This window comes from Neophocaena asiaeorientalis, unplaced genomic scaffold, assembly GCF_003031525.2.
Source record: "Neophocaena asiaeorientalis asiaeorientalis breed wild unplaced genomic scaffold, Neophocaena_asiaeorientalis_V1.1 scaffold268, whole genome shotgun sequence".
NCBI lineage: Eukaryota > Metazoa > Chordata > Mammalia > Artiodactyla > Phocoenidae > Neophocaena > Neophocaena asiaeorientalis.
Genome location: NW_020173979.1, coordinates 3,360,699 through 3,379,939, shown reverse-complemented (window position 1 = coordinate 3,379,939; position 19,241 = coordinate 3,360,699). Strand labels below are relative to the sequence as shown.

Sequence of the window (19,241 nt, the reverse complement as noted above, 5' to 3'; positions counted from 1 at the left end):
TAGCCAAACACTGGAAACAACCCAGATATTCATCAGCTGGCGAATGGATAAGCAAAACTGTGTATACTCGTATAATGTAACACTGCTAAGCAATGAAAAGGCACAAACAACTGATACAAGAATGCATCTCAAAAACATGTCAGGCAAAATAAGGCAAACAGACTAAGAGTACGTGCAGTATACGCATGCTGCACCCATCCCACCTATATGAAATTCTAGAACACGCACAACTGATCTACAGTAATAGAAAGCACGTTACCTGAGGCCGAGCATGCTGTTGAGGGGACTCCACAGGGTAATGAGGGAAGTTTTTTTTTGGTAGAAATGTTCTATATCTTGATTGTGGTAGTGGTTACATGAGTATATATAGTTTTCAAAACTCAAACAGTATACTTGAAATGAGTACATTTTATTGCATGTAAACTATACATCAATAAGCTGATTAAACAAAAAAACCCCAAAACTACAAAATAGATACCAGTACACACTCATCAGAATGGCTAAAATGAAAAGGATTGGCAAAGCCAAGAGATAACTGGAACTCTCCACATTACAGGTAGGTGTCTAAATTGTCATAAGTGCTTGGAAAACAATTTAGCAGAATCTACTGAAACTAAACATATGTCTATCCTCTAACCCAGTAATTCCACTCTGGGGTTTTTATAACTGAGAGAACCAAGTGTTTATGTCCACCTTAGAAGTGTTATTCATAATAACAGCCAAAAATTGGAAACAAACCAACTAATTTATCAACAGTAAAATAAATGAATCATGGACTATATATACAATGGAATAATGCACGGAGGGAAAAATACACAACAAAATGGATGAATTTCACGGATACAGTAATGGGGGAGGGGGAACACAAGAGTACATATATATGCTGTATAACTCCATTTATATAAAATCCAAAAACAGCCATAACTAACCTATAATAAAAGAGGCCAGAATAGACCTTTGGGAGGGTCTATTGACTGGGTGAGGCACAGACAAAAGAGCCCTCAAGTGGCTCTAGCATGTTTTCTATCTTGATTTGGGTAGTAGTTACACAGTGTAGTATACACACATGTAAAAAAAATCATTAAGCTGTACACTTAATATTTGTGTTCTATACTGTATGTAAGTTAAAAGCAAAAAAATATATATATATATGCAAATGCCCTTAATTTATCTTTGTTCATCCCTTGAAGCTGGATGCTTTTTACACAGTATCCAGGTGTGGCCTCTGTCAGTGTGAGTCACTCTCATTCCCAGTCTACTCAGTTACATGTTCTTCATGTCCACCTCCCTCAGATTATCTGAGCTGGTGGTGCTACTAAATATCTGGAGTAACGGCACTGGAAATGGGACTGGATAAGGTCATGCCCTAACCAGACAGGGAAGATGTCCAAAATACTTATTATTACCAGTATATATGGTTTTAATAAAGGTGTAATTTCAAGTCTACAGTACAGTCCCTTGTTGATTCACTATCCTTTTGATTAAGTTCTTGCAGAGATTGTGGGGAAAATTAAATACAAGCAGCCAACATTCTGAAAATAAGTACTAGCATTGTTAATATTTTTGCTTGAAAGTTTAGCTCCACAATTATAAGGAAAGTGACTTTTAAAATCATAATATAAATATTCACTTTATAAACTTTCAGAAATAAAGCCATGTCAGAGTTAGACTTTGTTGAAGCACGTTATTTGCATATTGCAAAACTAAACACAGTGGCAACGCATGAAACTATTACTGCTGTCTTCCAAAATTAACCAACAGATTAAAAAATATGTGGTTAAGTTCCAGAAACTATAATTAATTCATTCACAATCAGTTAATTCATAACTGATTTATGAATGCAAAGCTTTTTAGAGACAGGACTTCGTGTTTTAAGAGAGTCTGATTTACATTCTCTTCAATACATGCACATACATACTCATATCTATCAATACAATCTACCCATTCTACATTTAAAATGTCTCATCTCCTCCTCTTCCACACCATCTGTTACTATCTTGTGATTTCTTCCCTGGAACATTACAACAGTCTATTAATTGGTCTCCCTGCTCCACTGCATCCTCCAAACTGACTGCCAGAGTGATCTTTCTAAAGCACAGATTTTGCTCAAACTTTCAGGTCATCTCTCATCTCAAACCACACCCACTACCCTCACCCTTCCTCTCCTGCAGGGATGACAAGCTCAAAAGTAAAGAAGGCCTTACAGGAGCTATGGTGACCAGGAAAGTACAAGACTTGACTCAAAAAGGCAGCCACTACTCAGCTCCAGTTTTCAGGCAAAACCAGACTGTTTTGATACGAAATGTCTAATTTTTAAAAATCTATGCAGATCAAATAAAATACATCCATGGATCTCTATCTACAGGCTACTTGTCTGTAACTTATGACCTAAAGGATGACCCAAGATTTGGTTATAATCTCTTTACAAATTTATCTACCTCAATCCCTTCACACAAACTACACTCCAACAATCCACAGAACTACTTACTCCCAACAGACAACACACACCACTGCCTCCCAGCTACTGTTCATTTGGTTACCTTTGCTATGATATCCCTCCCTCCTCTGCCCCAACACATCCACATCCATGTCTAATTTTTGCTCAAGCCCCGAAGGGTAACTTTTTAAAAATTTCCTTTATGAGATTTCCTTTCTTTTCTAGCTCCCACACAACGTATGTCCACCTCTCATGATCCTTAGCAGTTCTCACATTAAACTATACTTTTTTACGTAAAAGACTGTAAGATTCTGGAAGCAAGGTACACATCTGATTCTGTTCTGTATTCCCCACATTACCAAACAGTACCTGTTCGATTACATGCTTAATAATAAATGAATAAAGCTATTTATCTGCCTATTTGCATAACAATTAGTACCTCAAATAGACGGCCATTATACAGTATGATCCCTTAGATTTTGAAAATCAAAAGGCTAACAAGGTTCAGAAAAATATCCCTGTAATATCAAGTTTGAATCAGAACTAACATGAACACATGGTTCATTTTAAATATACGTCTTAGGTCTGGCCACTGAAAAGGTCTAGAAGCAACAACAACCCAACAGTATTGATTCTGTTTCTAAACACCATTCCCCACTAAAAGGAACCAGAGCTTCTTGGAGAAATGGTTGATTCCTGATATGCAGGGAAAAGTAGAAAACCAAGAAACACACCAAAACTGATGGGCTCATGTTACAAAGGAAGCAGGAGCTATCTTGAAGGGGCTCTCATTAGCCAAATCTGAACAGCAATAAAGATTGTAATTGACTGTTAACACAGTGAATAAATAAAATCCATGAGAATACAGTGATACACAAAAGGAAGGAGGAGAAACGAGATGGCCTCTGTGAATGCTAGCTAACAAATATAGACGAAATGACAGAAAACCACAATTCTGTAACTTACATTGCAATAACGGATTTCAGGCTCAGGATGCTAAAACCACTGGGTGAAAGGCTGTCATGGAACAGGATATTTACAAGGTGCCAAAATATTATCCCATAGTCCTTTGTAATAATAGGGGATAAAACTGTACCTTAATGGAGAGATCTGGCTGCTGCCACCTTAGTCAAGGGATCAAAATTAGCATAGCTCATAATGGGATAACCTGTCATTAAGTGCCTCCCGACATGACTCAATGCAAAGTACACTTCACCTATGATGAAGCATTCTTGTCATTCTTATTAAATGGGCTGCAATCAAGCCTCTCACATAATTTCCAGTTTACAGCAAGTATAGGAGCTAGAGAAACGAGTTAAGTAACACCATGAAGAAATATTCAGACAAGTGAAGAATGCTGCACACCCTACAGGACAACTAACTGAGCTGGACTCTTAAAAAAAAAAAAAATCAATTCCAGGAGAGGGAAAAGGGCAGAGGGACAGTTAAAACAAAAAGAAATTTAAAAGACATCTACAACCAAATACAAAAGGTGTGTTTTATTTGGAACTTGGTTTTTTTTTTTAAAGAGGGGGTGTTTTTTTTAATATTGAACTGAATATTTGTTATTATATTATGGAATTACTTTCATTTTCTTAGATATAAAAATACTGTTGTGGCTTTATATATGTATAAAATACATATGACTATATTTAATATTTGGTCAATAAGGAGATGTATACTATATACATGGTGTGTGTGTGTATGTACGCTTGCTTTTAGAGAGAGACTATCTTAAGAGATACATGCTGAAATGTTTAGAGGATGGGGTATCATGTTTGCAACTTACTTCCAAATTGTTTAACAACAAAAAAGGGTACTTATTTGGGGAGAGAAGGACAGAAAGGGGAGGAGAGGGACAGAGGAAGAAGGGAGGGAACGGACGAAGGGACGACCAAGGGGGGGAGCAGAGAAATGATCCAAATACAGCAAAATGTTAACAACTGTTGAGTCTAGGTGGAGAGAGTATACAGGTGTTTGTTGTACTGCTTTTTTCCCCAACTTTTATATATATGAAATTCTTCATAATAAAAAGTTACGGGGGAAAAGAGAGAACAACTTTAAAAGCAACCAGCTTAAAACCAATGTAAAACCTTGAGAGTGTCAGGAAATAAGAGTACTCTCAAACAAAGCCTGCGAGAGTGTAAATTGTTGCCATGTGACTGGAGGACAACGTGGCAATGTCTATCAGATTTTTTAAAGCACCTATCCAGTGACACTCCCAGGAATCTGTCCTGAAGATATACTCCTCCACATGTGAAATGACATACACGTCAAGTTATTTTTTACAGCATTATGTATAACAGCAAAAGACTGGAAATAGCCTCTATCTGTAACAGCCCAGACTGGTTTCACAAATTATGGCACATATAATAAATCAGCATGCATCTTTTAAATTATCTCTTCAAAAAACATGAGAGTTCTTTGGAAACTGATATGAAAGATGACCATGTCATATTTTACATAAAAAAAAATCAAGGTGCAGAATAATGTGTACAGCACACACACACATATATGAAAGCTACACAAGAATGTGGTTGAGTAGCTGGAGCTAAAGAGAAGTGAGACTTTTTTTTCCTTACTGTGTACTCCTTTTTGCACGTTATGAATTTTGTACCATAGACATATATAATGTATTCAAGAAAGTTTTTTGTTAAGTATTGATTGACTTTAGCTGTAATGAAGTCTTCACATCTCCATGCTTTCATTACTAAAACCTAATTACAGTGGAGTTATATAGCACACCTGGGAATAAGGGTCTGAAGTCAGTACATAAGGTGAAAACAGCATATAGTAAAAATCTGCCTTAAAAATCTCTTAAATATATGCCACACTGGACCAACACACCATCTCAATAATTCCTACACAGCTAATTTTCATACCAGCACTTGAACAGTTTGCTGTTTCTTCAACTGACTAGTAGATTAAACAGCTGGCTTGTACTTCGGCCTCATGTTGTGATGTTAAAAATGTTTCTTTAAAATAGCATAATCACACTCATCACAGCTAGATGAGAAGCATTCAGGAATTGAGACAGGCTGAGAGAAGAGCAAATTTCCATTCCCTATTTCACGTTTGGTCCAGAATGTTCACTGTTTAGGTTAGTTTTCCCTTGCTTTTGTCACCAGATGTAAAGAAATGAATTTGATAAATGTATGAAAGATGTGTAGTGACAACATGGTGCTTTCTAAAATACATTTCAAAAACAGTACCTCTATTAATTAAACAAATCACTACAGTGGAAAAAAATATCACAATCCAAATATAATGGACTAATTTGCTGATTGGGAACAGGCTGTAACAATCCCCAGCTCAATGTGAGAAGGACAGAGTAGTAACACCTTTTGAGCGACATCACATATGATCTCATAATCTGAGCTGTAGCCCATTCCTTTATATTAGCATTTCCATACAGATATATAGATTCTTCAATCTTTACTCTGAGTTATCTACTAACTCCAATAAGTAAAGTTAGCTATCACTGAAGCTAAATAAAAACTCCCAAATCTTTCCATCCCTGCTCTCTCTGGTGAGCGCCAGATCAGTATTCCTACTAGATACTTCTCCTTTTAGAGGATTCACCCATAGGCTACTCAAATTCACTACAAACTGAACTCATTCTTTCTCCTCCCTCCACTCCCCCGAGTCTGTTCTAGTATTCCCTATCTTGGAAGAGAGAACAAACAACCATTCTGGCGCCCAAGGCAAAAATCTAAAACTATACTATATTCCATCCATCTCTTTCTCCTATAACCAATCCCCAAGTTTGGTAGGTCCTGCCACCTACATCTCTTTTAAGCCCACCCCATCTCCACCATGCCCACTGTCAATGCTTTGGGTTTGCCTTCATCATTGCACACTTGAACGAACTGGTCTCCCTGCCTTGAGTCTCTTCAATCCATCTTACAGACACCTGAAAAGTTAACTTCTTAAAATGCAAATTTGGTTACATCACTCTTTCTATTTTAAGAACAGAAGGATCAAGAACAAGTCCCGAACACAAGCTCATTTAATAACATGACATAATGCAAAGAGAATGTACTACCAGGCATATTTTTTATGAGTATATTCCTATTCTACCCCACACTATATGACCAAATTAAATAAGCTATTAAGTGTGTTTCAGTAGAAAGAGGCCTTAGGGAAGCAAGGAAAATTCAACTGCCTTCTTAAAGAGAGTCAAAAATGAACACAAAATGGATCCTAACAGTGATAAAGGTGTCTTAAGGAAAACAAGGAGTTTCCCAGACCTAAAAAACAAGAGTGCGTTCAAGCTGAATATAAATATTAACATGCTTAAAATGAATGCCGTAATCAGAAAAGGATTTGGGAAGTAAAAACAAGCAGAGAAGCTGAAGGAAGACAGAAAAACCATCCATCCCTAAAGTAAAAGCTGAATGAGGTTGTCTCAGTCCCAGGCCAGCAAATGTCACTTCCCTGGTCAAGTCCATGCTAACAAAACCACGTGACTATGATCTGACCTGGTAGGTAAAGTCTACCCACTGGACAAGAATATTTCGGTCATTTGGCTTGAGTCTTCAGTTTCCTCTAAATATCTCTTCTCATTTGAAAAACTTAAACTGGCATGTTAAGTAGGATCTAGTAAGGAAGTCTACCTATCAGAAAAGTTTATATTCATCATGTCAACAAGCACATATCATTATAAATTAATAAACTGGAATTCTGGCTTTACACATCAGTCTTGCACAGCTGGTTAATGACTTTAAGTCTAACCGTGGGATAAGGTGCTGGCTTTCAGCATGCTGACAAGATCAGATTTCTAAGGGTGTTAAATCCAAGACTAGACCTAGGATGAAGGTAAATTCTATAACTGTATTTGTGGCTATTAAAATTAATTAAAATTTAAAATTCAGTTCTTCAGTTAATAGAGCCACATTTCAAAATAGCCACAAGTGGCTAGTGGCTACCATATTGAACAGCACAGATAATGAACATTTCCATTATCCAGAAAGTTCTAACTGGACGGCACTGTTCTGGAAGACAACCTTAAACTAAACCTACTGTGAGTCCTCCCGAGAAACAGGCTGAGATAGTCTTGGATGGCTAACACAGAATCTGAGATCTAGACTATTTTCTACAGAAGGTACGAAATAGATACTCAGCAACCATTGTTTCCTTTCCCTTTGCAATGATTTTTTGAAATCAGAATACAGTTTTAGTCTTCAGGATTTCTGCCCCTCTTTTTATCACTGGATGGTATTTTAAACTTGAGGCACAGACATTAGAAGCACATTCTCTGAAACTAAACTGCTTAGATTCATGTCTCATCTATGTCTCTTACTAGATGTGTGACCTTGAACATGTTCCTTAACTACTCTATCCTTCAGTTTCCTCATAACTAAAGTGGAAATAAGGGTACCTACATCATTGGGTCACTTATGAAAATGAGTTTATACATGTAGAGTGTTCAGAATTGTGCTCAATACAGAGTAACTGCCCATTAAGTGTAAACTACTACTACTTTTCCTACTACCACCACCCTGAGAGCTCTTCACGTGACAAGCGTGAAAAATGCTCAACTAGAAGAAATACTAACAAATATAAAAAGTAAAACATGGATCACAAAGCCAGAGTGTCAGCCTATGATAAAAAGGTTGTTTTTTTTTTTTTGAAAGGTAAAGGAAATGGGTAATCTGGAGTGATTAAATACCAGAAAAAGTCATGAGTTGCCTGACAATGTCTAACTTGTAAGGCTGATAAACCACAGACCAAAAGAAGTCTACATAGGGACTTCCCTGGTGGTCCAGTGGTTAAGACTCCATGCTCCCAAGCAGAGGGCCCAAGTTCCATCCCTGGTCAGGGAACTAGATCCCACATGCTGCAACTAGAAGAGCCCACATGCCGCAACTAGAAGAGTCCACATGCCGCAACTAAAGAGCCTGCATACTGCAATGAAGATCACGCGTGCCGCAACTAAGACCCGGCGCAGCCAAATAAATAAATAAATATTTTTAAAAAAACATGCTAAGAATGTCACTGTTAAAAAAAAAAAAGAAGTCTACATAATAAGCTACTGAGCTATTTAAATAACCAATAAAAAGTAAGGAGGAACTGAGAAGATACAGGTTTGAGTTCACTAGACCAAATGATACTTCCCTGTATAAAACACATTTTGACATGCAAATGTATAGCCTCTCTTATACTTCCTAAGTTACCTTTAGGTTCACTTGGTGACTGACTAAAGATCTTCTAATCTTTTCATTAAGAAGGGAGAACACCAGATACAATTAAGATACCATGCCAAACAACGATCCATCATGTGTTCTCCAAGTGAAAACCCACTGTAGAAAACCGCATCTTACTCTAACAGTATATAGACAATATGAAAATCCTGAAGTTGAAGTACAAACTTCAGCAAATGTAGTCAGATGGAAAGAGCCAGAGCTCTGGAGGTACACAGGCTCAAGCTTAAGCTTGGCCTTGCCATGTACTAGCTGTATGACCCTGGGCAAATTGTACTTAATGCTCATGAGCTTCATTTTACAATCTGTAATATACACGTAAAGCAGGTGCCAACTAAATAAGAAATATATGTAAAGAGCTTACAATAGTGCCTGGCACTTAGTAGATGCCCAGTAAACAGCAGCTACAGTAAGTACATCATCCTGAGAAGACCCTCCAGGAGTCCTAAGAATAAAAGACCACTACTTTACATGGTAAATACAAAAATTATTCTGACCAGGTAATAACTACAAATCATGAGATAATGCCACAAAATTGTCATTTGCTTTCCATAGTTTATAACCTATTCCTCAAACAAATGTCCCTTGTTTACTGTACTGTATTGCCTGTTAGGCTATGACTACAAAACTTTTGGGCCTATTTAATAAAAATAACTGCATTTCTTACACTGAAACAAAGTTTTTACTAGCAAATACCTTCACTAAACCACACCCAAACATGAACACTATGAATAAATGTCTAACATTTCTTCTTTCTCTATTATAATGGAAAAAAGTAAAGAAATTTTAAGTTTCTCTCAGTGAGTTGAGTTCTACATAACAAAACAATACAGGGTAATTGCTTACCTGGACAATATTTTGTACTTCAGATCCACCAATCCAGAATGAATGGGGGTATTCCCTTTCAGACTAGTCTGAGAAAAGACAGCAGTCAAGCAGCTTCCAAGATTCTTTCCGCTTACTGTATCCAGCTTTCTTCAACAAAATCCCAAACATGCACTTCGGTAACTGTTGAAAGACAGAAAGCAATCCATACACCCACCATGGCACCAGCGGCAAAGGACAGCCACCAAGAAATGGAAGGGTCAATGGAGTGGTGGATCTGAAGCACAGAAAGAGTTACAACCCTTGAGTCATCTATTTGGTATAAAAGGTCTGTAGTAGCACTGCTCATCTCTGTGTTGAGAGAAGGATAAGAAATTCTACATAACAAAGAAGGAAACATCTCTAATACTATTATTTGTTCATGATAAATATCATGCAATTTCCAAATGCATGATAAAAATTTCTTCTATTATGCACATAAATTGTCCCAGATCATTCAGCTACAATGAATTTTATCCATTTTCTAAGACAGCTCCTCTACTATTACAGAAACTTTGTCAGCCAAAGTTAATATAGGAGGGCTCAAATGTCTCCCAATCAAAATATGTATTTAAGCACCTAACAAGAAATCTTTTGGTTTGCCATATATAAGAAATCAAATCTTCACATCTCTCAAATCTTCCACCCTCAGCTGAAATACAGGACATTTAAAGACATGTGACATAACTTTAAGAGTAAACTTCTGACTCAATAAAGGCCAATCCCCCACAATGGCCAGTCACTGGGTAAATTAGGGAAAATAATAAACACTAATAAACAATTTACTAGATAACACCTTTAAATACATAAGCCCACTCCACATTATATCAACATTCTTTTATTACCATACCAACTCTTCCATTAGACTGTAAACTCTAAACAAACTACAAGGGAGAGAGAAAAAGACATTCAACAGGATGACATAGATAAAAACTTAAAAATCCAAAGACTGTGAAGCTGCCTGCACATAAATTTGCTACTTCCTCAACTGTCACACTACTGCCAAAATGTTCCGGCAGTAATTATAATACCTACCTTTATTGAAGGGTTACTAATGGGCCAGGCCTTTTACATTCATTACTCATATTTAATTCTCAAAAAATATGAGAAGAAATAACTTGTCCACAGTCCCATATCTACTAGGTGGTAGAGCCCATGCCCTTTTCACAGAATACTGTGGCGTCCCAAGTCCACAGTCCATGGATCAGAAAGACCATGATTCCTGGGGCATTAGAAACCAAGCTTTAAGCTAACTGACGTCAGAAGGGAGAACTACAAAAGTACCGAAGAGTTAAGTATTTCAGCCTAGCTGAACTAAAATACAACTGAACTTGTTGAGCCATCTTGAAAGGGCTGACTCCCCTGATCTAGCCACTTAAAAGCATTTCAGTAACAAAAGGCCATGCAATTCTAAGGCCCACAATATTAATTTTATAACAAAACACATTATAACGTTGCCCAAGTAGACTCTGTGTTTAGCAGCAAAGATGTGTCTGTGACAAAGAATCCCAAACCCAGTTGAAGCCAAGGAATTTTTAAATTCCAAGATCAATAAATAGTCCACAGGCAAAGACTAAAGATGTTCTGATTTTTCATGTTACAGGCAAAGCAACTGAGGTGACTGACTGAAGTACAAGTCTAAGATTAATCTCTTCATAACAAACGGGTGGAAATATCTTAATACCCTCAACTTAAAGGCATTATTTGAGTAAAATCACAAGCAAAGAATAATTGCTCAAGCTCTTCTCATTACTCTAGAGCCTAAGAATAAACTAAAAACCCAATTTTGACAAAAGCTGCTAGTGGGCTAGCAGTTAACTGCTAGAGCAATACACTCTGCTTTTCAAAGTATAACTCACTGCTATAACCAAAATGCTGAACAATTATAGCAAAACACAGCCACAACAATTTGACTAACGGACTCACTTCTGAACCTCTTGCGTTGTCAGGGCTTTTTCTTGTATTAGTGAGTTAATTTTCCCCCCTTCCCTTCAAATAAACATTTACTGAATGCCTAATTGGTGGCAGGCCTTATGCTAGAGAAACAAAGATTAATAGATGCCAGACCAGGAACGTAAGGACTGACTGCTTCCTGTCCCCTGCCCCTTTCTCTCTGAGTCTCCTAAGCAATCATTTCACAGAACCAAAACATATTTTATTATTAGTTCCCAAAACTGGTTAAGTGTTCTGAATTTAACTCTCAAAAAAAAAAAAAATACTCAGGTTCCTTTTTCTTAACAGCAGAGCTCTCATTTTTCTTTTTCTTCTGTGGATCAGAGGTTTGTTATTAGAGAATGGTTTCCTATATTCATTGTACTTTGGTATTTGCCCATCTCTCTACTCGGTCATCTTTTTCAATTTACATGTTAATGTCTCACTGTTTCTACTTCACTGCTTTCCATTCTGTGAAGGTCTTCATTGTTGACTAAGCCTGAGAGGGAATTTCCTAAATAATGTTTCCTGCTGACATCACTGAACTCTGCAATCTTTGAATTTTGTTAAAACAATAATAAGATCCAGGTTAGAGATACCCTACTGGACTGTCAGGTCTTCCTGGCTGGTCTCTCATTTGCCTACAAAGACAAGCTTCCTGTGAGGCAATTGCGATCAGCAGAAACTGAACTGAGGGTAACAAGCACTTTCTTGACCAACAGGTTTTTCCCCTTTTCTCAACTAATTCAATGAACAACAATACAACTCAGGAGGAAATCTTGTAGGATAGTCACCACTTATTCTGTTAAAGGTCAAAATCACCAGCTTTGCTAAAACAAGAATAAGAATTTGAAAATCCTAATTTCCTTGGTGAAACTAAATTGATCAAACATAAATCACAGTGCTCAATGTTAATATGAACAATTACCAGTCTCTTTCTACCAGGATACCTAAAACAGGGTTAAGTGGGTTCTCTCCACAGGTAGAGTACAAGTCTAATTATGGCTAATTGTAACAGTACTTCCCAGATTTCCAAGACAGTACTTATTCTGTATGATTTCATCATCTCCTCCAAAGATGCCTCGTTAAATGTATGGCTAAAAGCAACTGAATTTTAGGCCTCTGTAAAGCTTCACAATTAAATACACACACAAATCAGGGGGGAAAATTTAAAACCTTCCTCACATCATCTGTCTTGATTTTGCTTTACAATATATGGTCCCTGTACTTGTGGGGAGAGTTAGCTTGGCAGGTAGTTGCTGAGAGCCAAGTCTTTGCAAGGTCCTTTCACATGCATCTCTCATAATCCTCCCAGCAGCAATACCTACATTTTCTTATTTTTATACATAATGAAATCATACCAGAGTTTAAACGTTAACGTTCTTAAGGTCACACAGCCAGCAAGTGACAGCTAAGATACAAACTCAGGTGTTTCACTCTAGAGTCCACGCCCTTTATGCTAAATCACGCTTCTCTAAGGTCACAGGATCCTTAGAACTTATCGACTGTTTGGCAAGTTCACGTCAACAGATATAAAAGGAGTTTGGTTTTCTCAGTCCTTCTATCAACCACTCTCTAGGATGTATATAAATCAATCTGTATGTGTATAAAAGTCTGTAAATAATGGTTAAAATGTCTATGAATGTCTGTGTACCACATCCCACCTTCCTTTTCCCCTTAGCAGTCTTTCTCGTCTATCCATCTCCACCTTTGTCTTAAGATTATCAAAAGGAAATCTTTTTTTTTTTTTTTTTTTTTTTGCGGTACGCGGGCCTCTCACTGTTGCGGCCTCTCCCGTCGCAGAGCACAGGCTCCGGACGCGCACGCTCAGCGGCCACAGCTCACGGTCCCAGCTGCTCTGCGGCATGTGGGATCCTCCCGGACCGGGGCACGAACCCGTGTCCCCTGCATCGGCAGGCGGACTCTCAACCACTGCGCCACCAGGGAAGCACCAAAAGGAAATCTTAAAAAGTTTTCACAGCATGGAAAAAAAACTGACGTTAATTTAAATCAATACCTACTGCACACCCAAGTGTGAAGTGTAGTGAAGGATTCAAAGGACAATCAGATACAGCCTCTGGAAGAGAAGCTTAGGCATGATCAAACTTTTATGATACACAGGAAGGTCTGATAAGTCCCATAAGAGTTAGGAACAAATTATCATAAGAACTAGTGATATAGGTGAGAATTTCCAGAAAAGAAGATGGCTAAGATACAGGCAGACAGCAATAATACATGCAATCAACAGGAAAGTTCAACTCAACATTTACTGAACACCTACTACAAGAGGCACTGTGAGGAGTTTATCATTTAATAGGGGACACAAACAGGAAACTATAATACAAGCCCAGAAGATGTTCACTGCCACAAGATAAAGTGTCAGAACTCATTCATTTAACGACGATTATCATATAGGCAGTGCTACAGATAAAAAACCAAAATGGTATCTGCCACCATAATATAAACTGACATCAAAAAGAGAAGGCATCTAAACTGTGTTCTGAGGGGATAGTACTTTACCAGCATAGGTGGAAGAGAGGATTGTTGAGATCTGACCTAAAGCAATTTGGCCAGAGCACCAACTATTAGGTCCTTCCCATAAACATCCGTAGCCTTAAATACATGGGTTTAGGTCAGTTCATATCAGTGCTGACAAAGGAAACAGTGAGCAGAATCTGAAGAACCACAGATCCCCACGCTTTGGCTGGAATATAGAATAAGTGAGGAATGTGAGAAGAAAAAGCTGGAGAGAGGCTGGAATTTGAATTACTAGGACTTGAAATGCTTTCTTTCCGTTAAACTGTAAATATCACCAGATGGAAGCCAAGATCCCAGGTACCTCACAGCACAGAAAAGTTTGTTTCTAGAATTCATAGAACCAAAGAGTACTACTCAGAGAAATACATGTGCTGTCCTGTAAACCTATGTAATGGGTTAGCGATTCTTCTGTGCTATACAGAACTCGCAGTTTTCAGGGGACAGCAGTCAGGGGCCAAAGAGTGGCAAGACTTGTGAGCAGGATTATGTTTACCCTTGTCAAATCTGAAAGGACATCTAACCTACTCCAAAATCAGGAGTAAAAATTGATAATATTTGAGCCACAGCCTCTTGAGGCAGGTCAGTGAGGTCCATGCATATGCACGTGATTTATTTCATTTGGACCCTACTTAAACTTCTACTTTATCTGCATTTGGTAAATCAACACATGGCTAGTGGCAGATGAGGGTAAGTGACGGTGACAAAGTAAGACCCAATTTCTTAAAGGAGTCACTAAACAATCCCACTTATTCCACTCAGAAAGCCAATGACAAGGCGGGTGGGGGGACACAAAAAGATAAAAAGATAAATATTTCTAATAACATCACTTAGTTTCTTTCATCTCCTTGGCCTTGTGGCCTGTTTGTACTTCAATAGCTCTAAAAATAGATTTGATATTACAGCTTCTTAATAAGATCCAATATATTTTACCTGTATCACTACATTCGACAAGTAATATAGCCATTTAGAGATAACACAGAGGGGAATGACTCACTTAAGGTCACTTAGCAAAGAGGCGAACCATTCAGAGGCTAACAACAGAGTATAAACTACCCATTACTTGTGTAAAGGGGGGAAGGGGTACGCTCACACCCACAGAGGAAGCAGGATTATCTTTCCCAAACTTTTAACATTAACTTCTGCTATCTTCTAATAGGAAAGACTAACCATCTTTTTCCAATTAGCAGCTATGTGAGTGCTTTCTAGTAATAAGTGCCTGAACATAAACTCATACTACTTCTAACTCAAGTGTTAAATATCATGTGATACACAATGCACAGGTTTCATTCTTTCCGGTGAAGTCCACCACACTAGACAAAGTCTGGTGAACTTTTGTATATTTCCAAATGGATTACTACTTTTCTACCTCATTAATAATAAAGCTAATTTTACCAAAGTCAGAAGTTTGAAAAACAGTCCCACAAACTAGGAACAGTACTGGGCCCACATCAAGCCATGAAAGCCATTTAGTGGTTAAATTATTCACTATCAGCAATCGTAAATTCAGTTGGCTCGATCAAGAGTTTATAGCCTATATTAAAGACTGAATCCTACGAGGTAGGTCAGCTGCAGAAGCACTTTTTGTGGACCTGGCCACAGGCAGGGGTAGGAGTCACAATGGGGGTTATATTTTGAAGATTTAATTATTCTGCTATCACCAGTTTTACTTCCTAGTAAACTAAAAAACTGCAAGAAAAAAAGAAAGAATCAAAATCAAAGAAAGTAGAGGAATGAAGATTAAGAAATTGGTGAAACCCAAGAACTGTTTCCTTTCTTTGAAACAGCAAGCTCTGGAATATCAAATGAAAGTTATCCTGTTAACCATTAAGTACCGAACTGGTACAGGCAGCACAATCACAAATATTTGAGTACTGAAGCTGACTCATAAAATTCTAAAAATATTTCATGCTTTAGGCTTTCAAAATACCATCAGTTTAACCCCTCCCCCTCCTTTCATCATGTTATTTTGAAATGTAAATGTTTTTAACCTAGTTCTGCAAACTCTAATTAAAACGCAGTGAATACAGAAAAGCCACATTCAATTAGATTTCAAGGCATTATCATTCCTACATCTGATCCTGGATTTAGTAAATCAGTTGTTAAGTACCTGTGCTATCAACTACACTAAAATAAATACATATATGTTTAGGAAAAGAGTTGCCTAAGAGTCTTAACTGCTTAACTGGTAGCCCTTTGAGGGAATATAAAAATCCGTTTATAAAAAGCCATTGTAAAATTGATCTAGAGAACTACTTTGTTAAATTTTCTAAGAATCCCAGTTTATAACGTCCTTGAAAAGGCTGAAATATCTTTTCAGGTCACAGACAAGTGCAATCATGTAAAATCAAAACTTATGAGCACTGGATGCTAGTATATTTAGGCCAGAAATTTTTTTCTACATCCACTCAAAGACATTAAATGGATTACACTGTACTTACTCTAATTCTTTTGCAAACAAATACTATTTATTTATTTAGGCCACACGGTGCAGTTTGTGGGATCTTAGTTCCCTGACCAGGGATCAAACCAGGGCCCTCGGCAGTGAAAGCACTGAGTCCTAACCACTGGACCACCAGGGAAGTCCCTAGTTATTTTTTAAATGAATGGAAATGGAAGGAGCACTGAACAGCCAATTTCAAAGAGGTACCAAGTTACAATTTTTTGCTATGCAGTACTCCTCCTGTTGTAAGTACATGTATTATACACACATAAGAATATGTACTATGTATGTAACTCCAATTAAGATATTTTACCAAAATAACCCCATACAAAATTTGAAGAATATCAAAGGCTTGACCTCAAAAGTTTGATAAATTGTACTGAAAGGAAAAATTACTTAATAAATGAACATCAAAAACTCATAAGTATCAGTATCCCTTAGAAAGCAGCCATACGTGCACATACACACACACACACACACACACACACACACACACATCAGAAACTACCAGAGCTTTTTTTCCCTCTAGTTTTCAAAACTGCTGGAGAAGTCTAGTGAATTATGCAAAGGACAGCAAATATTAAGCTGCCTCTGTATTTATGCTACTGTACTTCCATTTTTAAAACATGCATCTCAACTCCCCAGATACCATCATCCACAGAAACCATGCAGCTATCCAACAGACTTTCAGTGTCACCATTTATTATTTATAGCATTAAATGGGGGAAGTGGCTCTGATGTCACCGACCCTACCCAGTGGAATCACTGACTCAATAAACATTTTCACACTGGAGAAAATCTGGCTAGGAAAACATTTTGCTGTGTTAAGTAGAGTCTTTCACCTTTCCTCTCAACCCTGGGGTAGAAGTTGTTACTGTGTTAGGAGAGATACAAAGAAACTGTCAAGGTTTCCACAGGAGGAAAACCTGAGCATGTCCGTTTGCTGAGGCAAAGACTTCCCCCTCCCAACTCTCCGGAGCCCAGTTTGATTTCCCTAACGCTCAAATTGCCATATTTTACTTCTTCCACCAAATCATCCACCAAGTAGGAAATTCTTCATTTCTACTAGCCACTCTCTCGTGGTCCTGTTTCTAAAAACCCGTTCTGACTCAAAGTCCTAAGGCGGAAGGGGGCTGGGGTGTTCGCGGGGCCAGGAAGTTTGGCCTAGCTACCAAAGGTTTCTAACAGAAGAGTGATCGCCGCCCCAGGGCCCTAGGACACCCCCCCTCCCCCTTTTTCTAGAAGAAAGAACTGGCGGCAGTGACGAGGACAACCCCTCCCCCCTCCTCCCCAATTTCCCAAAGCAGCTTTGGAAAACGTGAAGTTACAGTTTCTCTTTCCTGGGAGATGGAATCCAGAGTACCTGGGGCCTTGCTATGCAAACATCCCTCTCGGCCGAGTAAGAAACCCTTTGTCCGAGAAGCCGGACACCACAGGGGGCCGGGAAAGAGGCCCCTTATCGGCCACATCTTCAAATCCAAGAGCTCTCCACCTCCACCCCTGTAGGGCCTGTGCCGGCATCCTCACAGCCCTAGGTTGAAGACAGGGTGCTGGGACCCCTTGTAGGACGCGGAGGCCGAGGCCCTAACCGATCTTCTCGGTACCCTCTCCCATCAGCATCTCACTCGGCCTGAGTGGGGCTTGCAAGAGCGATGCAGGCCTGGACCGGAGAAACAGAGAAAAAAAGAAAGAAAGAAAAAAATCCCTTCTAAGGGGGGAATGAGATGCTAGAGCTAGTGCGAGCTAAGGCCACAGCATAAGCGAGCGAGGGTCGTTCGAGACATGGGCCAAGAGACAGGAGGAAGGGAGGGAGGAAAAACGAGGGGGAGGGAGGAAAAACGAGGGGCATGGAGGGGGCCGGGCCAGGTCCGGCCTGAAATCTCGAGGGATCCGGAGAAACCGCGCCGGGCCGGAGGCCAGGGAAGGCGGGGGGCCCAGGTCCCGGCCGAGGCAGCGAAGAAGGGTCAGGGCCGACCTCGCGCGGGAGGTGGGCAGGCCCGCCCGGAGCCGGACGGACGGAAGAACGGACGGTCCAACGGCCCGCACTCACCATGAGCTCGATGGTCTTGTCCTCAATCACCGAATCGGGCTCCATGGCGGCCCCGGCGGCCCCGCCTCGCTCTCCCCGCGCAGCAGCGAACAGCCCGGGCGGAGGAGGCGACGGCGGAGGCGGCAGAGGCGGAGGCGGTTATCGCACCCACTCTAGCTGCCAGCCCGCCCGGGCCGCCGGCAGCTCCGCCCTCCCCCTCGGCGAACGCAGTACGCAGAGCTAGGACTACAGCTCCCAGCAGGCGCCGCAGGCCCTGTAGAGCGTTGTGGGAACGAGAAGCCGACACCAGGCCAATCTCTCCTGACAGCTCGAAGCTGAATTCTGAGCCGAAAGTAGCACTGGACTGTGAATGCGAGACGTGCGGACCTAAAGAATTAAGGGGTGCCTCAAGGTGGGGCCTCGGGAGCGATACGACTACATGTCCCAGAAAGCCCTGCGCTCGGGTTCTCTTTCCGGCTAGTTTCTCCTGACTTCCTGGCAGCCCAAGGCTACCCAGACCCGGACGGAAACTCGGAGGCAACTCTTCGCTTGACAGATATCCTGCGTGCGCGACTGATTTCCGCACATGCGCGGTCGGTGTCTGCGGGGCCCAGGACGCCTAGGTAGCGGAGCGGGTGGTGCGCTGTCGTCTATGGTAGAGTGAGGTGTCGGCGACAGGTGGGTTCTAGATACTTTCGGAGGGGATGGTTTTGGGGCTCAGGTGTGGGAGGGGGCCAGCGAAGGAGAGAAGTTCGGGCAAAGCTCTGAGAGTATGGGCGTCCCGGGAGGGAGGGGTTT

The 19,241-nt window shown here is 39.9% G+C and overlaps 1 protein-coding gene across 5 annotated transcripts in view; it reads right to left on the bottom strand.

Annotated features, from left to right (window-relative positions):
* FBXW11 (F-box and WD repeat domain containing 11) overlaps nt 1-18,730 on the bottom strand; it is a 129,547-nt gene extending 110,817 nt beyond the window's left edge. Inside the window, exons 1-2 of one of the 5 annotated variants that reach the window (XM_024753354.1) lie at nt 18,465-18,724; nt 9,487-9,648 (exon numbers count right to left, since the gene is read on the bottom strand). Coding sequence is in view for 4 of the 5 variants with exons in the window: in XM_024753351.1 (XP_024609119.1) it covers nt 18,465-18,509 (45 nt within the window). In the remaining variant the exon portion in view is untranslated. Of the gene's footprint in view, nt 1-9,486; nt 9,649-18,464 lie in introns of all 5 variants that reach the window. The other 4 variants (XM_024753351.1, XM_024753352.1, XM_024753353.1 and 1 more) reach the window with 4 other exon arrangements.
* Nucleotides 18,731-19,241: the final 511 nt, after the last annotated feature.